The 23,911-nt window shown below is 38.5% G+C and overlaps 1 protein-coding gene across 1 annotated transcript in view; it reads left to right on the top strand.

Annotated features, from left to right (window-relative positions):
* Positions 1 to 579: 579 nt before the first annotated feature.
* Positions 580 to 23,911, top strand: part of MSN (moesin) — a 90,594-nt gene continuing 67,262 nt past the window's right edge. The window contains exon 1 of the mRNA XM_075184560.1: positions 580 to 782. Coding sequence (XP_075040661.1) covers positions 771 to 782 — 12 coding nt within the window. The 5' untranslated portion in view covers positions 580 to 770. The remainder of the gene's footprint in view (positions 783 to 23,911) is intronic.

Below are 23,911 nucleotides of genomic sequence, written 5' to 3'. Positions count from 1 at the left end.
TCCACAAGAACCAACATAGCCAGATCTATATAACCCCAACATTCCAAATAATGAAAATGCATGTCAGCTTATTAAGGAATTGTTGGTTTATACTTTAGAGCAATAACAGAGACAATTGGGAAGCATCTAATGACTTGTACACGTGGGGTGTGTTCTTTTAAGTCCTCATTACCTTCTCTCCACCATTCTCTTTAAAAGCATGGAAACGTGTACATTAATACAAAGGCTTCAAAAAGTAAAGTTTGTCGTTAAGACTATAAATATTTTTTCTAAAATTACTTATTAGATAAAAATAAAGTGTATTTGCCATCTTCTACATAGTGTAACGGCACAACGTCGACCAGGATGTTAACAACACTGACCTCAACGAGAATTCTCATTTATAACAAATCAGATCATTAAAAGGAACAGGGTCTCTCTATACGTTGAACAAGCCTCTTATAACTTTGTATTTTTTAACACCCACCCAGTTTACAAGCCTCTTTCCAACGCTAGCGATGAGAAGCTGTGGGCTGGTGATAGGAGGCCCTGAGGCAGACAAGCAGGAGGAGTCAGTGAGCCCATTTTCTGTGCCATGTCTTCATTTCCCTGGGTGTGGTTAGTAGAGAGACTTTAGTGTTCCGTTAGCCGAAGAATCACATTGTTACAGGCAGACACCCCGGCTCATAGACACTGTAATCCCCCTGTATATCCCGCCTTCTATCGGACCTGTATGGAGAGAAGCTGATATCTACAAAAGACAAGTTACAGAGAACTTACAATCAGCCATAATGCCAAAAACAGTGAGTTCATTCCTCGCATCTTTCTCTTTCTTTCCGAAACTTTGCTCGTGTCACTGTATCTCTTCAAACTGCAACTAGCTGTCTGATGTGCTACAATTGCGGAACAAAAGTTTAAACAAGTGATAATTTTTTACCCATAGGGACATTCATTACTACCGTTCATTGAGTAGTCGTCTAATGCACTTTTGCGCCATTTTTCGTGCATTTGTTGTCTACCGTGAGCCTTGAATTTCTGCGTTTGAGAGAGCTAATCCATATAGCATTGGGGTCGTACAATATGGCTGCTAAATAATAGCTACACGTCCTAATAGGGTATTTTGATTTGTCATTCATGTGATTCTTATAACGTTTAGTTTTTGTAGAAAACTTTCTACCTCTGGTATTACCTCTCGTCGAAAGTGATAGTTTAATATACACGTATGAGATATATATATATATATATATCATACACACACACACACACATTCCCATTTCATACCTTATCAGTGTGGAGAAACGTAAGACATTTTAAAAGTGACAGCGCTTATGGTTGCTGTGTGTAGATACCAAACGAGACTGGAGGCATCTGTCAATGCCATTGATAAACCGCAATAAAAAATAACATACAGGCAATTCTGTTTCAAACATACACGGAGATAAAACCTCTAGATAAAAAATACCCTTTGTAGGACCTGAAGTAAGTAAAAGTTGATGCATTGCTTTATAGGGCGTGGTGGGGGTCCCTGTTCTTAAATGGTTTCCCCTTAGTATACAAGACAGTTGATGAAATCTCCCCAGGGTGTGTGCCTCAGGGTGTCTCCATTTAAAGTTTTTAACCAACCGGAAGTGTCCAGCGTTAACCATTCACTATCAGTGATCACATATGTGGTACTGTAGTTATGACTATTTTACTGCTGAGGTATCAAGTCCTCCCTCAGTTCATTACAGCACATGACTATCAGACCATAGAAATGTCACAAATCTCATTTGTTTTATGCTGAGCAGATTCTTGAAGTCTTGAAATATTCAGAATATTTTGATGGACGGACAGAGTTTAGTTACATCTTTAGTTGTCCTTGTTCTAGTGACAAAGATGGCATTTGAGTCTATTCAATAAACTTTCATGAATATTGGTGGGTGTAAGAACATATTCTATTTCTATGTATTTGTATGCTGTGAGTAATCTGGTCATCCCTATAGAAATATCATTTTAAAAGGGTCCAGTGAAAGTTTGCAGAAGAGCAACTTGTGAGCTTAATCTATGCTACTTTAGTAATGAGTTACAGAGGTCTTCGTTTTGGCACACTGTTCTTAATTTTCTAAAATGTTGTAATTCTAAAACTTATTTCTAAGTCTCTTTGAAATAAGGGTTGTCCATCTATATTAACATCTGCAAGGACAATGTACCACACTCCGATCACACTGCTTTGCTTGACATCAGTGTACATGATTTGTGTCATTTATTATCATGACATAAAATTAAGCAGTTTAATGTATATGCTTTCAAGCTTCTACAGAACTTCTCATATTATTGAGAATTACATTTGCCATGTAGCTAAGAGTATAGATTTATACAGTTATCAGGCAATTTTATACCCCGAGAATCTGCCTAAATTGTCCTTCATAAGACTGGTTAGTCAGTGGGTGTTAGGAATCCACCAATGACCCCTCGCTGCAAGCACAATAATGTTTGACATATGGCGGTAACTAGAGAGCAGAGGGTTGTCCATCTATATGAAACAATTGTTTTTGATTAGTTTACATTATTTCCTGTTTATATTGTACATTTAAAATGTTACAGCGTGTATTTAAAGGTTTTCATGTTCATATGTGTTATTTATTTTTTATAATATGATTTTTAAGTATATTACTACTTAGCTGCAATCGTCTGCCTGCTATTCAATGGCTTTCAGGATCAGCCACCCATTCCGCTACCACTTTATCATATCACTGGCCACTCTTTTTTTTTTTTTTTTTTTTTTTAATTTTTGTGTGACCCATCGACAGAACATCATTCTTTACTTGTTTATGACCAGGGCTCTTAGAAGCTTTAGACAAGTACACAAATTTGACATGAAGTTTTCTCAATCTATATAGAATACACCTTGTTTAATTTGGGGTACCAACTGCTATAACATTGTAATAGAAACGTTCCCAAAAGTCCTGGTAACCCAATCGCATATGAAATATTCTAGCAAAATTGCGATTTCAAGAATATTTTGCAAAGTGGAAAAATAAGATGTGGGAGCCATGTTTATGAGCCACATATTGTCATTATGTCAAATTCTGTCCGATCAGTACGTAAATGAAACTTATATTGACAATATGATACTGCAACATTTCATACCTGTTAAGTACCATACTTCCAGGCATATTTATTAATCACCGCTTTTTTAACCACGATCCCATTCAATCCTTATCACAACGATAAGGATTGAAATATCGTGAGTATTTACTAAAAATCTCCAACAGAAACAGCAGTGATGAAAAACTGCTGTTCCTGCGAAGACCTGTATCCTATCTTTTCTATGGTCACCATTGCAAAGTGACCACCTTTGCGATAGTGACTGGATGAGAGAGCAGTTAAGTTGCGGTGAGGGATTTGAAGATCCATCTACTGCAATGTATTTCCTATAGGCTTTAATTGCTGGTGTTGGCCATCGTGCACAAGTTCCGAAAATCTTTCATTTTTGGAACATATTAAACTGTGCAAAATAGCAGTCCCCATAGACATCTATGGGGACTGCTTTAGAATTCGAAGAAAAAGGCAAAGCGACAGATATATACAATATCTGCTGTGATGCCCTATTAATAAATGACAACTTTGCTTTAAAATGTGACTTCCCCAAAACTGCTGTTTTCAGGAGATTTTGCTGGAAAAACAGATTAGTAAATAGGCCCCTTAAAATGAAATCAATAATAAAAATTTCCTTAAACATGGGATTTTGACAGTCACCATAAGCAGTACCTTCCACAAAAATCTAACATTGTAGATCTGATGTGAATCACTCGCCCATTGAACCCTTCAGAATCTATTGAAGTTTTAATGTAAACTTGTCTAGCCCCTCTTTTCAAACATCTCAATTTATGGCAAATTTTACAAATGCAACTGTGAATGTTGGTAATGTATATATTAAGATTTATTTACCAAAAATGCATTTAGGTGCAAATCTGTTTAAACACTGCTTTCATTGTCTGATCCACAAACAGGAAGTATCTCTAGTTTGTTATAGCTTAAGTTTTAGCTAAACTCTTAAAAACTGGTGGAGTGTGATTATGTCACTTCCTATATTGCATGCTCTGACACTATACTTCCTTTTATGAGTTCTATTCTGGTGGGCAGTTCTTCCTAAAGCGTCCCATGGTGCTTTTCCTGCTTTGAATACTTAAAAATGAACAAGCATTTTCATAACCTTTAGCATTTTTATAACCTTGCTTCATTTATCATTCTTACTGTATGGAATTTTGTAATATTGTTATGTAACTGTGTGCATGTAACGTTGCTCTAGTCTTTAAAATCATTCTACAGAGACCAGGGCTAAGAGTCTTGCCTCCTTCTGGGGTAAGTCTAACTGTGGGTGATTACATTTTAGAGCAAAGGCCAAACCTTGCTTCATTTTGAATGAAATATTTTGGCTACAGCTCTGTTAAGCTCTAAGCTTGTCAAGTTTGTACTTGACTGCTGTGCAGCATGTAGCTTTAGTTTGGAAAGCAGTTGAGGCGAGAGTAAAACCCAAGTGCAAGAAACTTTCATCTACTACAATGCGGAGCAAGATGGGGGAAAAAATATATATTTTTTAAACTACATACTTTGATTTACCACTTATGACCTTTTTTGAAATATGTTTTTTTTGGTTTTTTTTTTAAAGTGAAGATATTTCTTGTTTTGTCCTCTTAAGTTACATAAATGAAAAGCTTAAACACTAAAATGTAATAATGGTGCCTTAAGGCTTAATAACATTGCAACACACAGACTAAAATATAATATACAGTATTTTTCTTTTACATCTGTATTTTCATTAATCCTTCATGTTCTATATGTTATCCTAAATCATTTTGAGATTTCTTGCACTTTTAGTCCCTGCTTCCCAAAACAGGATTCACATACATGCACTTAAACATATCTTGCACAAAGTTACAAATAGGCACCAGTGTAGTTCATGTCCATCCTTTTTGAATGACTTATTCATAGGGATTTCAGGAGTGTGGGGGAAGTTTCAAATACTGCACTATAAGTTTGGAAAAATGTCTGCCTGTGCAAGAGAGACAGCCTCTTATGGTGGACAGTTACAGACATCAGGGGAACCCACTGAATTCGGGTATCTCCAGTGTGCAGGTAAATAAGATTTTGTATCTTCTATATTCTTCTACTGAACGCTACATTTTTTTTTTTTTTAGTTTTGGGTAGCATTTAACATTCACGCAAGGAAACACTATGGGGTAAATTTATTAAGCTGCAGCTTTGAAAATGTGGAGATGTTGCCTCTAGCAACCAGATTCTAGCTGTCATTTTGTAGAATGTACTAAATAAATGATAGTTAGAGTCTGGTTGCTATAAGCAACATCTTCACTTTTTCAAACTCGCATCTTGATAAATTTACCCTTATGTGTGCTTTAACTGGCCTCTTTCCCTTCATTATTGCAGTGTCAGAAGCTACCATTTTGATAAACAATCAGTTTACTTTTGAAGGTTGATTAATTTTCATACTCTAGAATATTGATAATTATTTATTCCATTATTTTTATTCTATTTTTTCATCTCTTAACTTTCCTTTTCAAAGGTTTCTAAATAGTGTAATCAAAAAAGAAACTATTAAACTCGCATGTAGAAAGATGCCACCCTTTTTCCTCAAATACAGCTTAAAGAGGTTGTCCACTTTGCACAACAGTTTCCTAATAAAGTATAACCATAACAATATAGCTAATAGGGGTCCTCCTGGGTTCTCCCTTGTTTTCTGAAGCTAGAGTACACAGACTGTCTGTAGCTTTTCCATAGAGTTCTGAACGGAATGTAATACACATTAAAAATTGAGCAAGATTCAGGACTAGCTGACTGTAGATAATGTGGTGATGCCCACCATGTAACCTATACAATGGGGGCATATTCATTTAAGAAAGGACTGGTCCAAAATTGGGCATCCCATGTTATCGGTTCTCCTCTCTGCCAGTCTGGAGACTGAACGCGTGTCTGTTCCACTGCTTGTCTTGGGTATTACTGGTGGAAGGTTTTTGTTTTGTGTTTGTTTGTTGTTGTTTTTTTTGTATGTTCGCAATGGCCAATGATTTCTTTGGATGTTGACCATATGCTTCTGAGCCAAGTGACCTCACCAGCAGAGGCAAAGCTTCATTCTTACACAGCTCATTCAGTTTAGTAGAAGCTACTGTCCGTTTAAACTCATGTTGACACAGCCAATCCCAGATAGCCCAAACAGACAAACTTTGCAAACCTTTCTCTACAGTCAGATCCCTGCATCCCTCAGCTTACCTTGGCCATTGACACAGCTCTTAATTAGGCTGACAGCTTTTTGCTGCAGAAGAGTTAAAACAAAAATATTTCCCAATTAATAATACAGTTTTCCAGTTATGTTGTGGATTATGGAACTGAAGCTCTATCGGGTACAGTCCTGCTACTAGCATCCATCTGACAAAGTAGAAAGTGCAGAAGGAAGAAGCTTTTTAAACTCCCGGGCTCACTCTTCACTTGGTTCTGTCAGACTCTCTTGCCTTGGCAGGAAGAAATATTCCTCTCCATTTGTCCTCTCCAATATTAGTCTAGCAGCACAGCCACCTCTTGAAGCAGTCATTTCTGAATTTTCCAATAATGTGCTTATTTGTATTCTTCTGCAACAGACGGACATGTGGGACCCCCTTTTTCCTCCAAACACCAGCTCTGCACACACACAAATATTCTGTTCTATGATATTATAAATTCCAAATAGGACTCGGTTGTGACCTATCTTCAATCGAAGAAGAGATAGATAGATAATGCATATATTCTGGAATTTATACTTTGTTCTTGAGAATGCTGCAAGAATCCTTTTTCATATTCAACACACAATCAATAACCCAAGTACAGGTCTATAGTATAGATGCCACAATGGCAAGATTTAAGGCAATCAGTGCAAGGCAAATATTATTGTATGATTCTAATATGCACTATATTGAATCTTGTCTATTTATCTACATACTTCCTAGGAGGTAGAGTTTAGCAATGCAGTGTTTCATCCTCTTGCATTAATATGATTTGGGTTAAAATGAAAACAATTTCCTGGAAGATAGTAAAGCCTGTAGTAACTGTCTGTATTATTATAATATAATGTATTAATGTCCCCTGCCTCACTATATCTGTACAGTGAGATGCTTCCTCTGGGACCACTTTCTTCTGGTCTTGACAAAGTCCCAATTGTAAAGTGCTATGGAATTTGCTGTCACTATGTAAATAAATGATGATGATGTTGATTGTGAGGACAGTACGAGCAAGGCTGATTGTGATAGTTTACTGTCTGTGACTTTAAATCCGATAACACTTACAAATGGTGGGGGCATGGCTTGCATTACACTGTACTACAGCTCTGAACATCAGGGGGTATATTTATTAAACTGCAGTTTTGAAAAAGATGAGATGTTGCCTATAGCAACCAATAAGATTCTATCTGTCATTTTGTAGAATGCACTAAATAAACGAAAGCTAGAATCCGATTGGTTGCTATAGGCAACATCTCCACTTTTTCAAACGTTCAGTTTAGTAAATATACCCCAGGTCTTTCTTTGTGGAGGTATGCTTTTTTAAATACATTTTTATTTAAAGTTATTTTAGGGGCCCCAGCGCACATGAAGTGGGTCCCATGGACTTCCAACAATACTAAAATATTCATATATGAAACCTAAATACACCGTTCAATATTACCAAGACTTTCTGCAGATACTTTGTTAAGTAGTAAAATGCAGTAGTGTTCTTTGTTTTTATTTTTTTCACATTAAAAATAAATAAAAAGCTTAAAACATCCAATGACATTCATGGCCTTACTACTTTTTTACCACCTGTTTATAAAGCATGTATTTGTTATAATCAGCACACAGCAGATTGATGGGTGGGAGGAGTAATGTAAGAAAACAATTAAGAAAATACTGATTTATTTATTTTTTTGCTGGAAATTCTAAATCAATATTTATTTGTAATGTGATGGATTATACACTAATACAACTATTTCTAATCATTTGTGTAGGGCATAACAAAGGGCACCATTTTTTGTTGCCACCAAAGTTGGCAGAATGGTTATACACACCACTGTTGAGCAGAGTATTTTCTACAGCAGGACTGACAGCCAATCACAGGGACCTTCAGTGTTTTGTGAACTGTACCTCTCTCCATCTCTATTTTAGAGTGACCCATGATTAAGAAGCTTTGTAAACATCCCTTCACCGCCACCTTGAACATTGTTAACCACATTAACATTTGTTTAAAGGCATCGATCATGTAGCATGCTGGACACATTTTAAGTATTCTTCGTAAATTGCAAACATATTATTCAACTCTGTAGTACAGAGGGTCTATTTTATGTTCATATCTAATAGTGGTTCTACTTACAGTATACTGGCATAATGCGTTTAGTCAGTGTGAAATTCATGAGTGATGAAGTTGTGGACCACTGCCATAGTCGCATGATAATGTAATTTATATACAAGAGGAATGACTCATTAAGACAGAACAATCTAGTCTCTTATTTGCCTAGTGGGCTTTTTGATTGCTCTTTAGGAGTTTCACAAGCTCTTTCTTCTTGTGAGCTGGGGGATTTCAGCAATGAGCTGTTAAGTTGAGAGTATGTGAGTAATACTTGTGTTCCTGCCACGCCTTATATTTGGCTGCCTGCTTCCTGCAGTCAGACAGCAGGATGTGAACTGTACAGAACCGTTAAAGGGACAGTCTCATTTAACAGTTCACAGTCTGATTCGAAGAAACTATAATAGCATAAATATGTATAAAGTATGAAAGAAAACACTGTTGGAAAAAATACCCTTACAGTTTAAGGTAGCCACCTGCTTTATACTGTGAATGTGAATTTACAATATTTTAGCTAAAACTGCAATCTCTGAATGTCTTTGGCATTGATTTTAATATTTTGAATTTCTTCCTTAATTAAGAGACCTCTAATTTAATTGTGTGTTTGTACTGTTGTGTAGTTTACAGAAAAAATGAGAACAAACTCTCATACTAATTGGTAATCTTGTGTGAACTCTTTTAGGGTTGACAGCCTTGTGCAAATTTTTAAAAAACCCACAAGTTTAAAACAGTGTTTCAGGTTTTCAATTAATTAGTAGTAATGAGACTCAACTGCTTTCTTTAAAAAATCACGTCTGCTCACAATCAGCGCTGTACCTCTCTCTCCAGCAATCCATGCTTTTTCCAGGTGATTGCTCTCAAACGAATTGACCACATTTGAAGCAAGTGTGATTGGTGTATCTCCAGTAATTTAAAAGAAAAAAAGAAAAGAAATATTCATTAGTAAAATTAAACATTTTGTTGATTCTAAAGCTAGTCCGTTAAACAAAATAAAAATGTGCATATGTCCAAAGGAAAGTTTTCATGGTGGATGCCAGGGTTTGCTGTTATAGCAAGGCTTTTATCTAACCACATCTATGCTCCGGTGATTAGTCCTTCATGACTATGAATCTCACGAAAAATACAAATTGATGAAATACAGTGTAACAAATATGGTTATGAAACTGTTATACCAATGAGAGTTGAATTATATATGGTGACTCAGCGTTTCCCAATCTGTGCGCCACCGCTCCCTGGGAGGCTGTGGCGATCTCGCAGGGGTGCCAACCGTGGTAAGCAAGGCGGGGAGGGGTGCCTGACATTTTCAGTGAGGAACGGTCCAGAGAGGAGCAAAAAAATGAAAATAAGAGGAAATAAGTTCAAGTTAAAGTGTGTTGATAGAGGGACAAAAGTGACAATGAAGAGGCACTGTGTGATGGCGAAAAACCCTAAATACTTATTACGTTATTGTGACCCAACTAATTAAAAAACGGGACTATTCTAACTATTCTGGCTTAGGGGTGCCTTGAAAAAAAATATGGAGAACCTGAGAAAGTTTGTGAACCACTGTGGTAACTACTGAAAAGTGCTCGAGTGAGTTGGTGCATATTCTCCAGAGTTCCGATCTATCAAATTATCGCCTCTAATTTGTCAAGAAACCACTCCTTGCTAACTTTAACCTGTCAAAAATGGCACAATGCACACTCCTGAGTTGGAAGCTATTGTAAGTGGCCAAACACTTAGTCTTTTACTCACCTGTCTCAGGTTACAAATCTAACTGTATCCCTCCCCAACACAGACAGCTCCTTCCATACACACCTACAGCTGCCACCATCTACTGTATAAGACCAATAGAAGCCTGTAACTTAATTACCAATTGCATACACTTTGTTATGGTGGTTAAAAGAGTTAGCCCTTCCACACTTGCATCTAAAATGTTAACACAGCCAGGCAAACTCTCTCTTAAAATGACTATGATATTTTTAGAGCAATAAGGACAACTTATTAAATTGAAATTGGATATACAAAAAAGGAACAGTACTTGCAGAACATAGAAACAATTCAGAGATTACATAATTTAAAGTCTCTGTATACAAAAGACGTGCTACAAGTACTGCATTGAATAAAAATGTATTTAAACAAATTAAAACCATTTTTAAAAACTTTTTTTTTTTTAAAAAAACCCCCCACCTACTTTTCTCATCAAGGAATAATGCATTTTACAAATTATTAAAATAATTTAATATGTTATCTGTTAACAGAATAGATATTATGGACACCATAATACTATTGCAGTTCACATGGGGAGGACTTTGCTTGTAAAAGCCGGTGAAATTTACCACTGTCGGGGTTATCACAGGCGATGATAGGGTTATAGGGCAAAAAAAAATATTAAAATCAGAAGATTGTGCATACCTGCCATCCTCAAGCTCGTCCACCTTGCTTCTTATCAGTAGCCAGCAGTTCTCCATCGAAGAGGAGGAGGAAAGAAAGGGGTGAAGAGGGAAAAAGTGGGACAAGTAAGGGGTGATGGGGGAAGGTGCAGAGCAAGTGTTAAAGTGGGTTGTCAGAGGCACAGGAGAAAAGTGGGTGGTGGGAGGATAGAATGTAATCAGTGCTGAAGGGGTACAGACACACATAGGGTGAAAGACACACACCACGGAGGAGCAGAGGTTAGGGGACACGCATGTGCTCTATATACAGGAAAAGGCTGAGTTCCCTATGCTAACAGAGGGGCTGCATGCTGGTAATATATATTAAGCTGTGCACAGGAGTGGGGGCGAATCTGCTGCTTCCCCAGCATGTTTAATATACAGGTGACACAACGGCGTAATTTCTGCTCCGTCCAGATTAAAAAACATAACATAATGCCAGTGCCCAGATCACTTGCTCCGCCGACGTTATGCCTCTGGGCAAATTCATCCCTGATATCACATTTTATAAATTGACATCTAGCTGGTTAACTCGGGATTTGGGTCATACTCCCAACAGATCTATTTCCTCCAAAATGCAGTATGTGGTGTTGTATGTATTGTTATATGTATAGAGTTGTGTATATATAAAGTGGCTTGTTCGTAAACTGTTAAGTAATTGTGATAGGAGTATAGAATCCTCTGTCTAATCAAAGATTAATATTTACATCTTTATATGGGAGCTATTTTGTTGCTGTGAAGCTGGTAATCGATAAAAGGGGCAAGTTAAGACAGTGGTGCGGTATCTGAAATACTTGTGTGTATATATGTGTGTATATACCATATTTTTCGATTCGAAGACGCCATTGATTGTAAAACACACTCTATGGGGGTATTCAATTGTTAGCGAGTTTGGAAGTTCGAGCATGCTAAGTAATTTTTTGCTATTTTACCTTATTTTCGAGCGCGAAAACTTCTCATGCAATTCTAATCTTTTTTTTTTTTTTTTTTTTTTTTTTTTTACCGAAACGGTGTTATCGCGCTCCAAGCGTTTGTCAATGTTAAAGTATAGGCTGGCTGCGAACCCTTAGCGGAAAAAGCTATTCAATTGTTTTTTAGCGCTGAGTGTGAAACAGGCAAATCTGCTGTTTCATCTCGCATCTCCTTGGTCTGCTCAAAGGAAATTTTTTTTTTTATAAAGTTAAGAAAAAATATACATAAAACTGAAAAAATAGGTGTAAAAGTAACCTAAAAACAGAAAAGTACTTAAAAAAGTGTATAATAATTAATAATTTTTGGAAATTTCCCCCTTTAGAAAAAACCATAGTGGTGCATGTATTTAAACTTTTTTTATATTATTTTTTTTAAGGTGGGGGGGGGGGGGGGTGGGTGATTGTGCCAAAGTATCATGTTTTTTTATTTTTTTTTTTAAAAGCAAAATCGTTTGCTCCCCACTCTATTTAGTCTTCGCCCTAGTGCTGGCAGGCTATTGATGGGTGAGTTAAACTCTTTGAAAAATTTGACGTAGGGTTCCCCCTAATTTAATTGAACCAGCACTAGGCAAACCAGCCGGGGTGATAGGCACTATAGCAGGATGGGGGGGGGGGGGGGGGGGGAACGCAGTTTGGGTCCCACGGCCATAATGACTAAACACCCACAGACTGTTCAGCGCTGGCCTGGATTCCCTAGGGATTGTGGTCCGCTGAAAAATGTAAGCGGGCCACCCCCCCTAGGGACACCCAGGCCAGTGCCGATAGCACTAGGGCTCTTCCTACTACCCCTGGGCTATGGGTAGTAGGGTAATAAATGGGGATTTTGGATAAAAAAATAAATAAAAAAATTAAAAATTGATTTGGGGAACTACATGTCCCAGCCAGCCATGTTGTCCTAAATAGTGTGGGCATGCTGCTACTTGTCTAACTACAAGCACCAGCGTACCCATTGCACCCAGGGCATGTTTGCACTTGTAGTAGAACCACAAGTGCCAACATGCTCTTACACCCACGGCTGGCTGTGATCTGTAGTTCCACAAAGCAAAATGTTAAATAAAAGCACAACACCCTCATTACAACCACAAATCTTTATTAAAAATAATAAAACCCCAAGAAATACAGTAAACACCCTCATGTACACCATAGATTTTTATTAAAAAAAAAATAATAATACTCACCATGGACGAAATCCTCACTTTTATGATGCTTTACTTACACACACTCATTTACGCAAAGTCCCAACAAATATTTGTACCTTCGAAGAAAGGTCCGGCTTGCCCACTGTCCCACAATTATTTGTACCTTACAAATGTCCATGCTTGGCCAGTGTTCAAGAAATGTTTGTAAATTTCAAAAATTTTACCTCTTTGTAAAATCTTTAATTCTACTGTACAGGGGGGGGGGCATTGTTGCTTGCAGTGCTGGGGCTCTTCTTCATTGCAGTGTGGGGGCCCATTTTCTTGTGCAGTGCTGGGGCCCTTCTTCATTGCAGTGTGGTGGCCCATTCTCTTGTGCAGTGCTGGGGCCCTTCTTGATTGCAGTGTAGGGGCCCAATAATTCAACCATCTCCTCTGTCACCCAGCTCCGTTGCCTGGGTGTCACCCTTGACTCCTCTCTCTCCTTTGTCCCCCACATCCAATCTCTAGCCCAAACCTGCCGCTTCCAGCTGCGTAACATTGCCCGCATCCGGCCCTTCCTCTCACAAGGTGCCACCAAAACCATCATACACACTCTCATCATCTCCCGCCTCGACTACTGCAACCTTCTCCTTACTGGCCTCCCCCTCTCCCACCTCGCCCCCCTTCGCTCTGTTCTCAATGCGGCTGCCCGACTCATCTTTCTCTCACGCCGCTCCTCCTCCGCCACCCTCTCTGCCTTGTCTTACACTGGCTCCCCTTCCCCTACAGGATCCTTTTCAAGCTCCTCACCACCACTTACAAAGTCCTCTCCCAGTCTACTGCCCCCTATATATCCAACCTCCTCACCATTCACACCCCTGCCCGCTCCCTGCGCTCGGCCAATGACCATCGCCTCTCCTCCACTCTGGTCACCTCTTCCCACTCCAGAATCCAAGACTTCTCCCGAGCTGCTCCCCTCCACTGGAACGACCTCCCTCGCTCCATCCGTCTCTCACCCAGTCTGTGCTCCTTCAAACGGGCACTCAAAACTCACCTGTTCCTCAAAGCCTACCAACAATCCACTTAACCCTTACCTTGTTGCACCTTCGCAAACATCCTTCTCTCGTTCTCCCCTCTCTCCACCAGCCCCGCCTTTTTCTCCCTTACTTTAATGGCTCCCTCCTGTGCCTGTTTGTCCACCCTCCCTTAGGATGTGAGCTCGTATGAGCAGGGCCCCTCTCCCCTCCTGTCTCCATACCTGTTCTTCTACTCCATCTTCGCTCATATGTCTGCCCGTAGTTCTGAAGTATTGGTACTTTGTGTTTATTGCTCTGTAATATGTCACCCTCTATGGTCTCCTGTTTGTGTTATGTACGGCGCTGCGGAAACCTTGTGGCGCCTAACAAATAAATGATAATAATAATAATAATCTCCTTTGCAGTGCTGGGGCCATTCTTGATTGCATTAATTTACTTTTATTTTTTATACTAAAATGACTGCCTTAACCACTCCTCATTTCAAACTCATTTCAAACTCGCTAGGACCAATAATAGAGCGCGAGGGGGTGCATGCAAAAAAACAATTGATTTGAGGGGTATTTTTTTTTTAAACGCGCTCGAACAGGAAAAAACGAGCGCTTTTTTTTTTCGAACGTGAAATTTTAACGCATCTCGCAACAATTGAATACCCCCCTAAGAATGAGTCCTGTAAATAAAATAAAACGCTAAAGACGCACGATTGTAGGATGCACCCCGATTTTAGAGATGTTTATACGGGGAAAAAAGTTGCGTCTTAGAATCTAAACAATACGGAGTGTGTGTGTGTGTATATATGTGTGTGTGTGTGTATATATGTGTGTGTATATATATATATATATATATATATATATATATATATATATATATATATATATATATATATATATATATATATATATATATATATATATTCTGCAAACCATGTGATTGTGATCTTTTATTGTGCACAAGATAAGAAGCTAATGGGCACATTTATCAATATTCACATAAAGTAAAAAGTAGTTTTCAATCCTTATCGCAATGATAAGGATTGAACTACCTCTCACATTTATGTACAGCCCTGCACAGAAACAGCAGTTCCGAAAAACTGCTGTTTCAGTGATAAAAAAAATCATACTTACCCCCCTCTTCGGAAGCGCTGTCTTCGGGTCTTCTCTTCACTCTTCAATTGCGCATGTCCAGTTCCAAGAACTGGACATGCGCACACAGATTCCCTCTCTGTCTCTGCAACGATAGTTGCAGAGAGAGAGCGCTGAGTGACAGGGAGGGATCATGTGATCCCTCCACACATGCGCTGTCCAGCTCTGCTCTTCGGAGCAGAGCTGACAGCATTTAGATTTCTTCAATTCGGATGATGTACGCCAAATGTTTTTTCGGGACTTGTTAGATTGCGGCCAGGAGCAGTCACCATTCTGTTGAATGGTGACTGCTCCCAAAAACGAAGAGGAATGCAAAGCAGCAGATATCCATGATATCTGCTGCGATGCCCCCTTAATAAATTTGCGGAGGACACTGTGGGACCTTAATGACCCGTTAAAAGCACTATCGTGCTTTATTAAATATGCCCCTAAGTCTTAAATATGTGTAAGACTTAACAGGAACAGAAGTGTTTTTAAGTAGCATGTCACAGTGTTTTTATGTCTCTTTAGTATTGTTCATTTGTAACCACATTCCTTAGTTTGGCATGTGTGCCATTTTGCCGGGGACCCATTAATTTGCAAATTTAATTAAGGGAGAGCTTCCCTCAAAACTAAGAAATCCCTCAAAACTAAGAAATGCCGCAAATGCATCATTTTACAAAATGATGTAATTCATAGAATCACATCATGTAGGCTTTACTAAGAAGTGGGCATGATGTGGTAGAATCGCCTGCACCCCTGTGAGATCGCCTCGGCAGCCATTGCTTTAAGAGGCAGGTAAGACACTTGAATCTCCAGAACTGTATGGCTACCAGGTGCTCCACTACTTCTGTAGAAGAATTTTTTTTTTTCTGAAAAACTTCCCTGACTGGAGTTTTGTTTTGCGGCTCTATTAGCTTGGGAAAGAGGGTTGACGACTAACGAACAGTAAGTTCACTGATTAATTAAAGTATAAAAATGATGAAATGTAAGAAGAAAGTTGATCGGTAAAAATCTTATCACAGCCCCCTAATAATAATACACCAGTGTCACACTAATGATTTCAGACTGCAGAATACTGACCTCCTTTCTTGTCAGAGTTGCTCTTTTGTTGTAGTTTCTGCTTTTTTCGGTTTTGTTCTAGCATGAAAAACTGTTAAGTAAACAATACTAGCAGTATTGGTTTCTGAGGACATTGACTCCTTGATGGGTTTTTAGTTAGTTTAATTTGCAAATGTATTGACTCAAGCATTAGGCTGTAAAAAAACAACAACAAAAAAACAACTAAAAACTCCCACTATCAATGCAAGAAAACATTTAATGAAGGGTTTATGTGTCTACTACCAGGTCAGGAAGGGAGTGGGCTGTTTTTTTAAAAATAGATTTTCTTATCTACTAAGTGGGTGGGTAGTAAAGATTCTAGCTATCAGGACAAGTAACCAACAAAATGATCTACATTATTAAATATTTTTCTCCTTTTATAATATTCAGGAGTAGAATTTTATTGTAAACAATTGTTTGAACATGTTCTTGTTTTGCAAGAAACTACAGTGCTTCCCATTGCACAACAGTGCATCTGTCTGTCAGGACAGTAAAGAGTAGCAAAGTTTTATTTTCTGTATGTGAACCTATTTGTGGGATAGGCACTTATACTCTGAGGGTGAAGGTGCAGGTCATGTCGTCTATTTTTCTTATATAGACATAACATCTGATTTAACACATTTCCGAGACAAATTTACAGGTAGTGGCTTGTAGCAGTTTATCCAGCTTAAGTTGATTGCTTCTAATGATTATCTAAAAAATGTAGGGATCACTGTCATGCCATTTAATACAATTAGGCAGATGTACTGCAAAGAAAACAAGATATTGTGGGCCTGAGTCATCAAGGCCCGCATACTGAGTGCAACTGTGCATTTGTTTTAAAAAGCATGTAAATCAGTTCTGTGAACTGCCTAATTCAAAAAATGAACTGATCTGAAGATACCTACAGTGATGAATATGGGTGTAGGTCTGCTGTGCTCTTCTACACAAGACACTGCAGGATATGTTCAACACCTATGAATATAAAATACATTTTTACAGTTGGTCCAGATTACTATGCATGCTATAACATGTGCTTGCAGACTGTCGTCACTGCTGATCAAGACTTGGACAACCCCTGTAGTTGACGCAAGAGATAGGGCAGAAAAGGAAGTAATTTTGCAATGCTCAGAGCTTGATTCAGACTTCAGACGTAGCTGTGTGCGTTGTAGCTTGGCATGCCATTACCATAAATTGACAAGGTCCAAACGCCCGTTCCCTGCCCCGTTCTCTTCCCAAAATCATAGGCTGTACAGTCATGACCAAAAGTTTTGAGAATGACACATAAATATTATTTTTCACAAAGTCTGCTGCCTCAGTTTTTATGATGGCAATTTGCATATACTCTAGAATGTCAGATGAATTGCAATTAATTTCAAAGTCCCTCTTTGCCATGACAATGAACTTTATCCCAAAAACACTTCCCCTGCATTTCAGCCCTGCCACAAAAGGACCAGCTGACATCAGGTCAGTGATTCTCTTGTTAACACAGGTGAGAGTGTTGACGAGGACAAGGCTGGAGATCACTCTGTCATGGTGATTGAGTTAGAATAACAGACTGGAAGCTTTAAAAGGAGGGTGGTGCTTGAAAACATTGTTTTTCCTCTGTTAACCATGGTTACCTGCAAGGAAACAGGTGCAATCATCATTGCTTTGCACAAAAAGAGCTTCACAGGCAAGGTTATTGCTGCTAGTAAGATTGCTCCTAATCAACCATTTATCGGATCATCAAGAACTTCAAGGAGAGAGATTCAGAGATTCAATAGTTGTGAAGAAGGCTTCAGGGTGCCCAAGAACGTCCAGCAAGCACCAGGACCATCTCCTAAAGGTAATTCAGCTTCAGGATCGGGGCAGAGCTCGCTCAGGAATGGCAGCAGGCAGGTGTGAATGCATCTGTATGCACAGTGAGGTGAAGACTTTTGGAGGATGGCCTGGTGTCAAGAAGGCCAGCAAAGAAGCCACTTCTCTCCAGGAAAAATATCAGTGACAGACTGATATTCTGCAAAAGGTACAAGGATTGGACTGCTGAGGACTGGGGTAAAGTCATTTTCTCTGATGAATCCCCTTTCCAGATTGTTTGGGGCATCTGGAAAAACGTTTGTCCGGAGAAGGAAAGGTGAGCGCTGCCATTAGTCCTGTGTCATGCCAACAGTAAAGCGTCCTGAGACCATTTATGTATGGGGTTGCTTCTCAGCCAAGAGAGTGGGCTCACTCACAATTTTGCCTAAGAACACAGCCATGAATAAAGAATGGTAACAAAACATCCTCCAAGAGCAACTTCTCCCAACCATCCAAGAACAGCTTGGTGACGAACAATGGCTTTTCCAGCATGATGGAGCACCATGCCATAAGGCAAAAGTGATAACGAAGTGGCTTGGGGATCATGGCCAGGAAACTCCCAAGACCTTGATCCCATTGAGAACTTGTGGTCAGTCCTCAAAGAGGCGGGTGGACAAACAAAAATCCCCAAATTCTGACAAACTCCAAGTCAGTATGTGGCCCAAAAGTTGATTGACAGCATGCCAGTGCCAATTGCAGAGGTCTTCTAAAAGAAGGGTCAACACTGCAGATTTTGACTCTCTGTATAAACTTAATGTAATTGTCAATAAAAGCCTTTGACACTTATGAAATGCTTGTAATTTTACTTCAGTATACCATAGCAACATCTGACAAAAAGGTCTAAAAACAATGAAGCAGTAAACTTTGTGAAAACCAATACATGTGTCTTTCTTAAAACTTTTGGCCATGACTGTAGTGTCATTTGCGTACGAAGACGGAACGGACGGGGTTACATTTACTGGTGTATGGTCCGGTTCTGGGCATGCACAGACTGATTTTGCGTACGATACGCTCAAAATCATCAAATGCGTGCCTTGATAAATCTGGTCTGTATCTATAATTTGTTTAGACTATAATGGTGATTAGAGAATTTATCAGAATGCCATTTTAGGGGTTCAGGAAGAAACCTGTCACCACCTATCCCCTCAAGGTTAAATTGCCAACTGTCACAGTAGGGGTTTTGTTTTTTCTTCCTCTGGAGCAACACAATAGAATTTATGAGAAGTGAAACTTGATGAACCTGTGACTTTTTTGAGCTTTACTAACTGTGATAACTGTAACCTGTAGGAGTTTTTAGTGTTTGTTTGTGCTCTTGGTAAAATGAAATCTTACCCACATATCTCAGTAGGACAGTGTGACCCAGTGGCCCATTCCTTAAACCTGGAGGAATTGTACAATCTTGTATAATAGTGGACACTTATAATTTTAAGGTGACTCACGAGTGGCCCTTGGTCTCATAAAGGGACTGCATTTGCACATAAGCATCTGAACACCTCATGAGCTCAGAGCACCATTATAAAGTGTTTTTTGTTTCATGATTCAAGCTTTTATGTATGTTAACCTATGATTGGTTAGTCAAAATGTTATGAGGCATCCTATGAACTAAATAGCTGTGTACTACGCTCCCTCTGTGTCATTGGGGTAATTAAGAATGGGATCTAGGAGGTCAGATTACTATGTCCAGGAGGGCCTCCTGTTATCTGCCAAAGGGCCACCAGTTTCCCACAAGTGATCTAGTACAAATGGATGCTCTTAATATCAACTGGTTAATACCACCCTTTAAAGAATTGAACCTTTAATCTCTTCATTTGCTATTGTCAGACTGGTTACCCAAAGCGTCCGCATGTCAAACACCCTCGATATGTGGTGTGTCTAACCAGCCTTTGCGATCAGGGTGGCTTAATGGGGACACTTCATTGACACCCCACTGCATTCACTAGCAGTGAGTGTATGAGTGTAAAAAGACTAGGCACCATCTAAAAGTTGCTGCTCTCCAGACCGCAGGTGTTATTGGAATGAACAGGTTCCATACCTTATTTACATGCTTCTTCTCGAGAAGGCATGTCAAACTCAAAACCCCAGTTGGGCTAAATAATCAAAGTCTTAGATTGTATGGGCCGCAATAAAACTAAAAAGAAATAACCATTTTCTGCACAAATGCATAATACTTTTGATAATTGGCAAACTGTCATATAAATGTACTTGGACACCAACCTGCCAAACGAATACCTAATGTTTTGAGCGCAAACTGTCGCAGATTACCAAGTAGCAAGCAGTTCACTTGAATTACGAAAGCATACTGTTCTGACTACGTGCAACAACATACAGTGTGGCTGGAGGGAGACAAACGGAATCGGCGCATGCACATGACCCTGACGGGTAAGGTTGATTGAAGGTACACGCAAACTGTTCTGTCGTATTCAGTGAATTTTTGAGCAGTTTAACAGAATAAAATAAGACGCGGGCCACATTCCACTTAAACAGCAATGCAGGGCCACAATAATATGCATTTGGGTCAAATGTGGACAGCGAATTTGACATGTCTGTTCTAGGGTTACAAAAAAATGCTAGTAAGAGCATTCTCCTGTGGGTCTACAACTGCTTTCCCTAATTCTGAATGTTTGCAGTCTGTATTTTCTTAGGCAAAATAAATATATCTACATGTTTTAAAACTAATTTTACCGAATGTAGTCCCTTTTTAATTATGTTCTATTTATAAATGCATTTTTTTTCTGTAGATTTCTAAGAATATTTTTTTTATATTGCTTAATAAATTAATTTGTCTTTTGAGTCATATGTCTTCACACTAGACACTGTTGTTCCTTGCAGTGGAATTGTTTGCTAGTGTAAATTATGATATAAAGTAATGCATACTTTATAATTACACTCATGCTTGGTGAAACTTGATTGCAGCCTTAGTGCCACAGACTGATATAGATGGCTAATGCAGAGCTACACTCATTTCAGCTGTATTTCATGCTGTCCATTGCTCTGCAATAAAGCGAACATAGGGGAATATTCAATTGACGGCGGGATTGGTAATCCTGCGCGTGAAAACCGTGAATACGGTAATTTACTCGCTGGATTTCAGCTCACAGCTCAGGGAGCTGCGAGCTGAAATCCAGCGAGATATTACCGTATTAACGGTAATATTTTTTGAGCGCGGGATTTTCGGCGATCCCGGCGTCAATTGATCATGCCCCATAGTGTTCTATTCTAGCACTACAAAGGGAATGCGTTGTCAGATGCAAGCCAATTCTTGGCTTCAGATGAGAGGGGTCTCCAGAGGCCCTCCCTAGTAAGAAAGATTTGAATTGTCTTTATGTGCATATTTAAAAACGGTTTCTGCTTTTGCATAAACAAATCCTTCATTGCAAGTTTTGTTTGGAAAAAGATCTTTTAAGTAAAATTCATGATGACCAAATTCTGAAAAGTGTTATAAATTGTCTGTCACCCAATTTAGCATTACACTGGGGTCATTGGTTTAATTCCAACCACGTCCTATCTGTGTGGAGTTTGTACGTTCTCGCTGTGCTAGCCTTCGGTTTCCCTCGGTTGCTTCTGATTTCTCTCACACTTTCAAGACATAGCTACGTTAGTTGGCTTCTGGCAAATTTAACCCTAGTATGTGTGTGTCTATGTGGTAGGCAATATAGATTGTAAGCTTCATTGAGGTGGTTTCTGATGTGAATGATTAAATATTCTCTAGAAATAGTGCTGTAGAATATTTAGGTGATATATATAAATACTTAAATAAATAATACTAGGTTAACTGAAAGGCTCCAGAGCAAATAGAGATTTGCTGTCATTTTCTAATCTATAGTACAAGAATGACAGCTAGGATCTGATTGGTTATTATAGACAACAAATTATTTTATATAGTTACCTGTTGAACATTTTTCATAAATGTCTAGATAAGGCTCCTATAATTCTGAAATGAGGAAAAACAGGACACCCATGTGACCGGAAATATTTTCAAGCCATAAAATCCACCCTATATTTTTTTTGAGATTACAAATAATGTAAATTATCTATTTTGAATCTAACCCTGCATAACCAGGGAATAATTAGGAACCTAGCCATATAATTGTTATTCCACAAAAGGGCTCTCTGGTAAACATAACACCTTACATAAACATCAGAGACAACGGTTACATGCTTTAATTTTCGTTTATACTTTTATATGTGTTTTTCTTGTTATTCATTGGTTGATGTGGTTCACCCAATAAACCTGACTGTATGAGCCTCAAATTATCTGGATAATCTCTGACCAGTCACCTCTCAAGTAGAAAGTTCTTTAGTAGAAATGTCATAACTACTGGAATGTGATTATCGCAAAATTTATCATGGGATTTGTTGCTAGTTATAGAATTGCTTAAAAGTATGTATACATAAAATGATAATGTAAAAAGTGTTTGAAATTAAATGCTTATGCAGATATCCAGCGCAAACATCCAGTTTATAAAGTGACTGAAAGCCATTGTATATTCTATTCTGCTTTGCATTTGCTTGCACAAGGTAGAGCATTTTATTTAACCTGTTAATTAATTTTCAAATAAACATGGCTCTTCTTGAACAGATTCACCATGTCTCACTACTAGATTAAAAAGACCAATGGTACCCATAATTGAAGTTTTCAGATGTAAACCATGGCAAATTAAAATAAAATACATAGTACAGTGTTAACTTTCTTTTGCAACTCTGCTAAAAAGTGAAGTATTACATTAGACTGTGCAACTTCCACATATATAGGATCTAATACTGAAAAAGCTGTGACATCCCTGCCCCTGTGTATGAATCCACTAATCCACACAAATTTCTGCATTGTCTGCCAGTTTAGTTAGATGCCCACCACCCTCTTAACATGACAATATGCTGCCAATGAGTGAGAGCATAGTGGGTATATTAAGTGTAAAAACTCCAGTTATTTCATATATATTATTCAGCACAGTAGTACCACAGCCTTTGCGATCTATTTATGTAAAAATGTGACTTTTTGTTTAAGTTTCTGCAAAATTAGTGCTGGCAATTCCACATATATATTGTACAGCCTTAATGAGACTATTTATTAAGCTGGTTATTGCAGCAGTAGAGAACCTCCTCTATATTTATGATTTATCAATAAAATATTGCCGGAGCAGCTGAGAGATATTTATCTGCCACTGTGATACTGGTGAGGAGTGGTAAGGCTTAACTTCTTTGATGGGACAGTCACGGGATATGCATAGTAGAACTGGAGCTTGGGCTTCCAGTTCCACTTGTTGAAAACATAAATAAAGAGCTTTAAATAATAAGAAATACAAATATTTTAAGTAATCCCCATGTGAAAAAATGCTTTATTAAAATAATGAAAACATTTTTTATTGTTTTTTTTTCCCTGTTGAAGATGGGGCTTTTTTTCTTTTGGTAAATAGAGCCCTAAGTCTATTTGAGTTCTGTTCTTTCAATAGCTGCTTGCTACATTATTATTTAAATTATGTTAATTTATAGATATTGTGATGAAAAGTTGTAGTAAAAATATTAAGCTGACACCGAGCAAGAGAAGTTGTGTGAAAGCTGGGCGACCGTTATAGCTCTCAGTTCTGTCTGCTGAAAGTGTTGGAATCACTCCAGCCTTTGTAGGAAATGGATGACTAAAGTCTTCCTCTGGTCTGCGTAAGCTGTGGAGGCCTTTTCCTGGCTTACTGTGCCTCAGCGATCCTTATTTGGCAGTCTGGCTGGTACTCTTAGCTCTATGCTCGCACAGTCTGCTTGTTTGATGTCTATGAACTATAGAAGCTCAGCTTGGTGATATTCTCTGTCCATGCCCATTAAGAATCTGGGCTGCTCATGTGGGAAAATATGCTTCAATCTGGAAAAAAACTTACTTCTAAAGATGGTGGTTTATTTGAAATGTTTCAGTGATTTGACCAAGAAAGGCTCTAAGAGAATATTTTAAAAGTGTGCTGGTGAAGTTTTAAGAAATTAAAGTGCTCCAGCTCACATTTGCATGCTTGGCCATCTTCAACCTCTGCA

The sequence above is a fragment of the Mixophyes fleayi genome, chromosome 9, assembly GCF_038048845.1.
Source record: "Mixophyes fleayi isolate aMixFle1 chromosome 9, aMixFle1.hap1, whole genome shotgun sequence".
Classification (NCBI taxonomy): domain Eukaryota; kingdom Metazoa; phylum Chordata; class Amphibia; order Anura; family Limnodynastidae; genus Mixophyes; species Mixophyes fleayi.
This window is presented reverse-complemented; position numbering and strand designations above follow the sequence as displayed.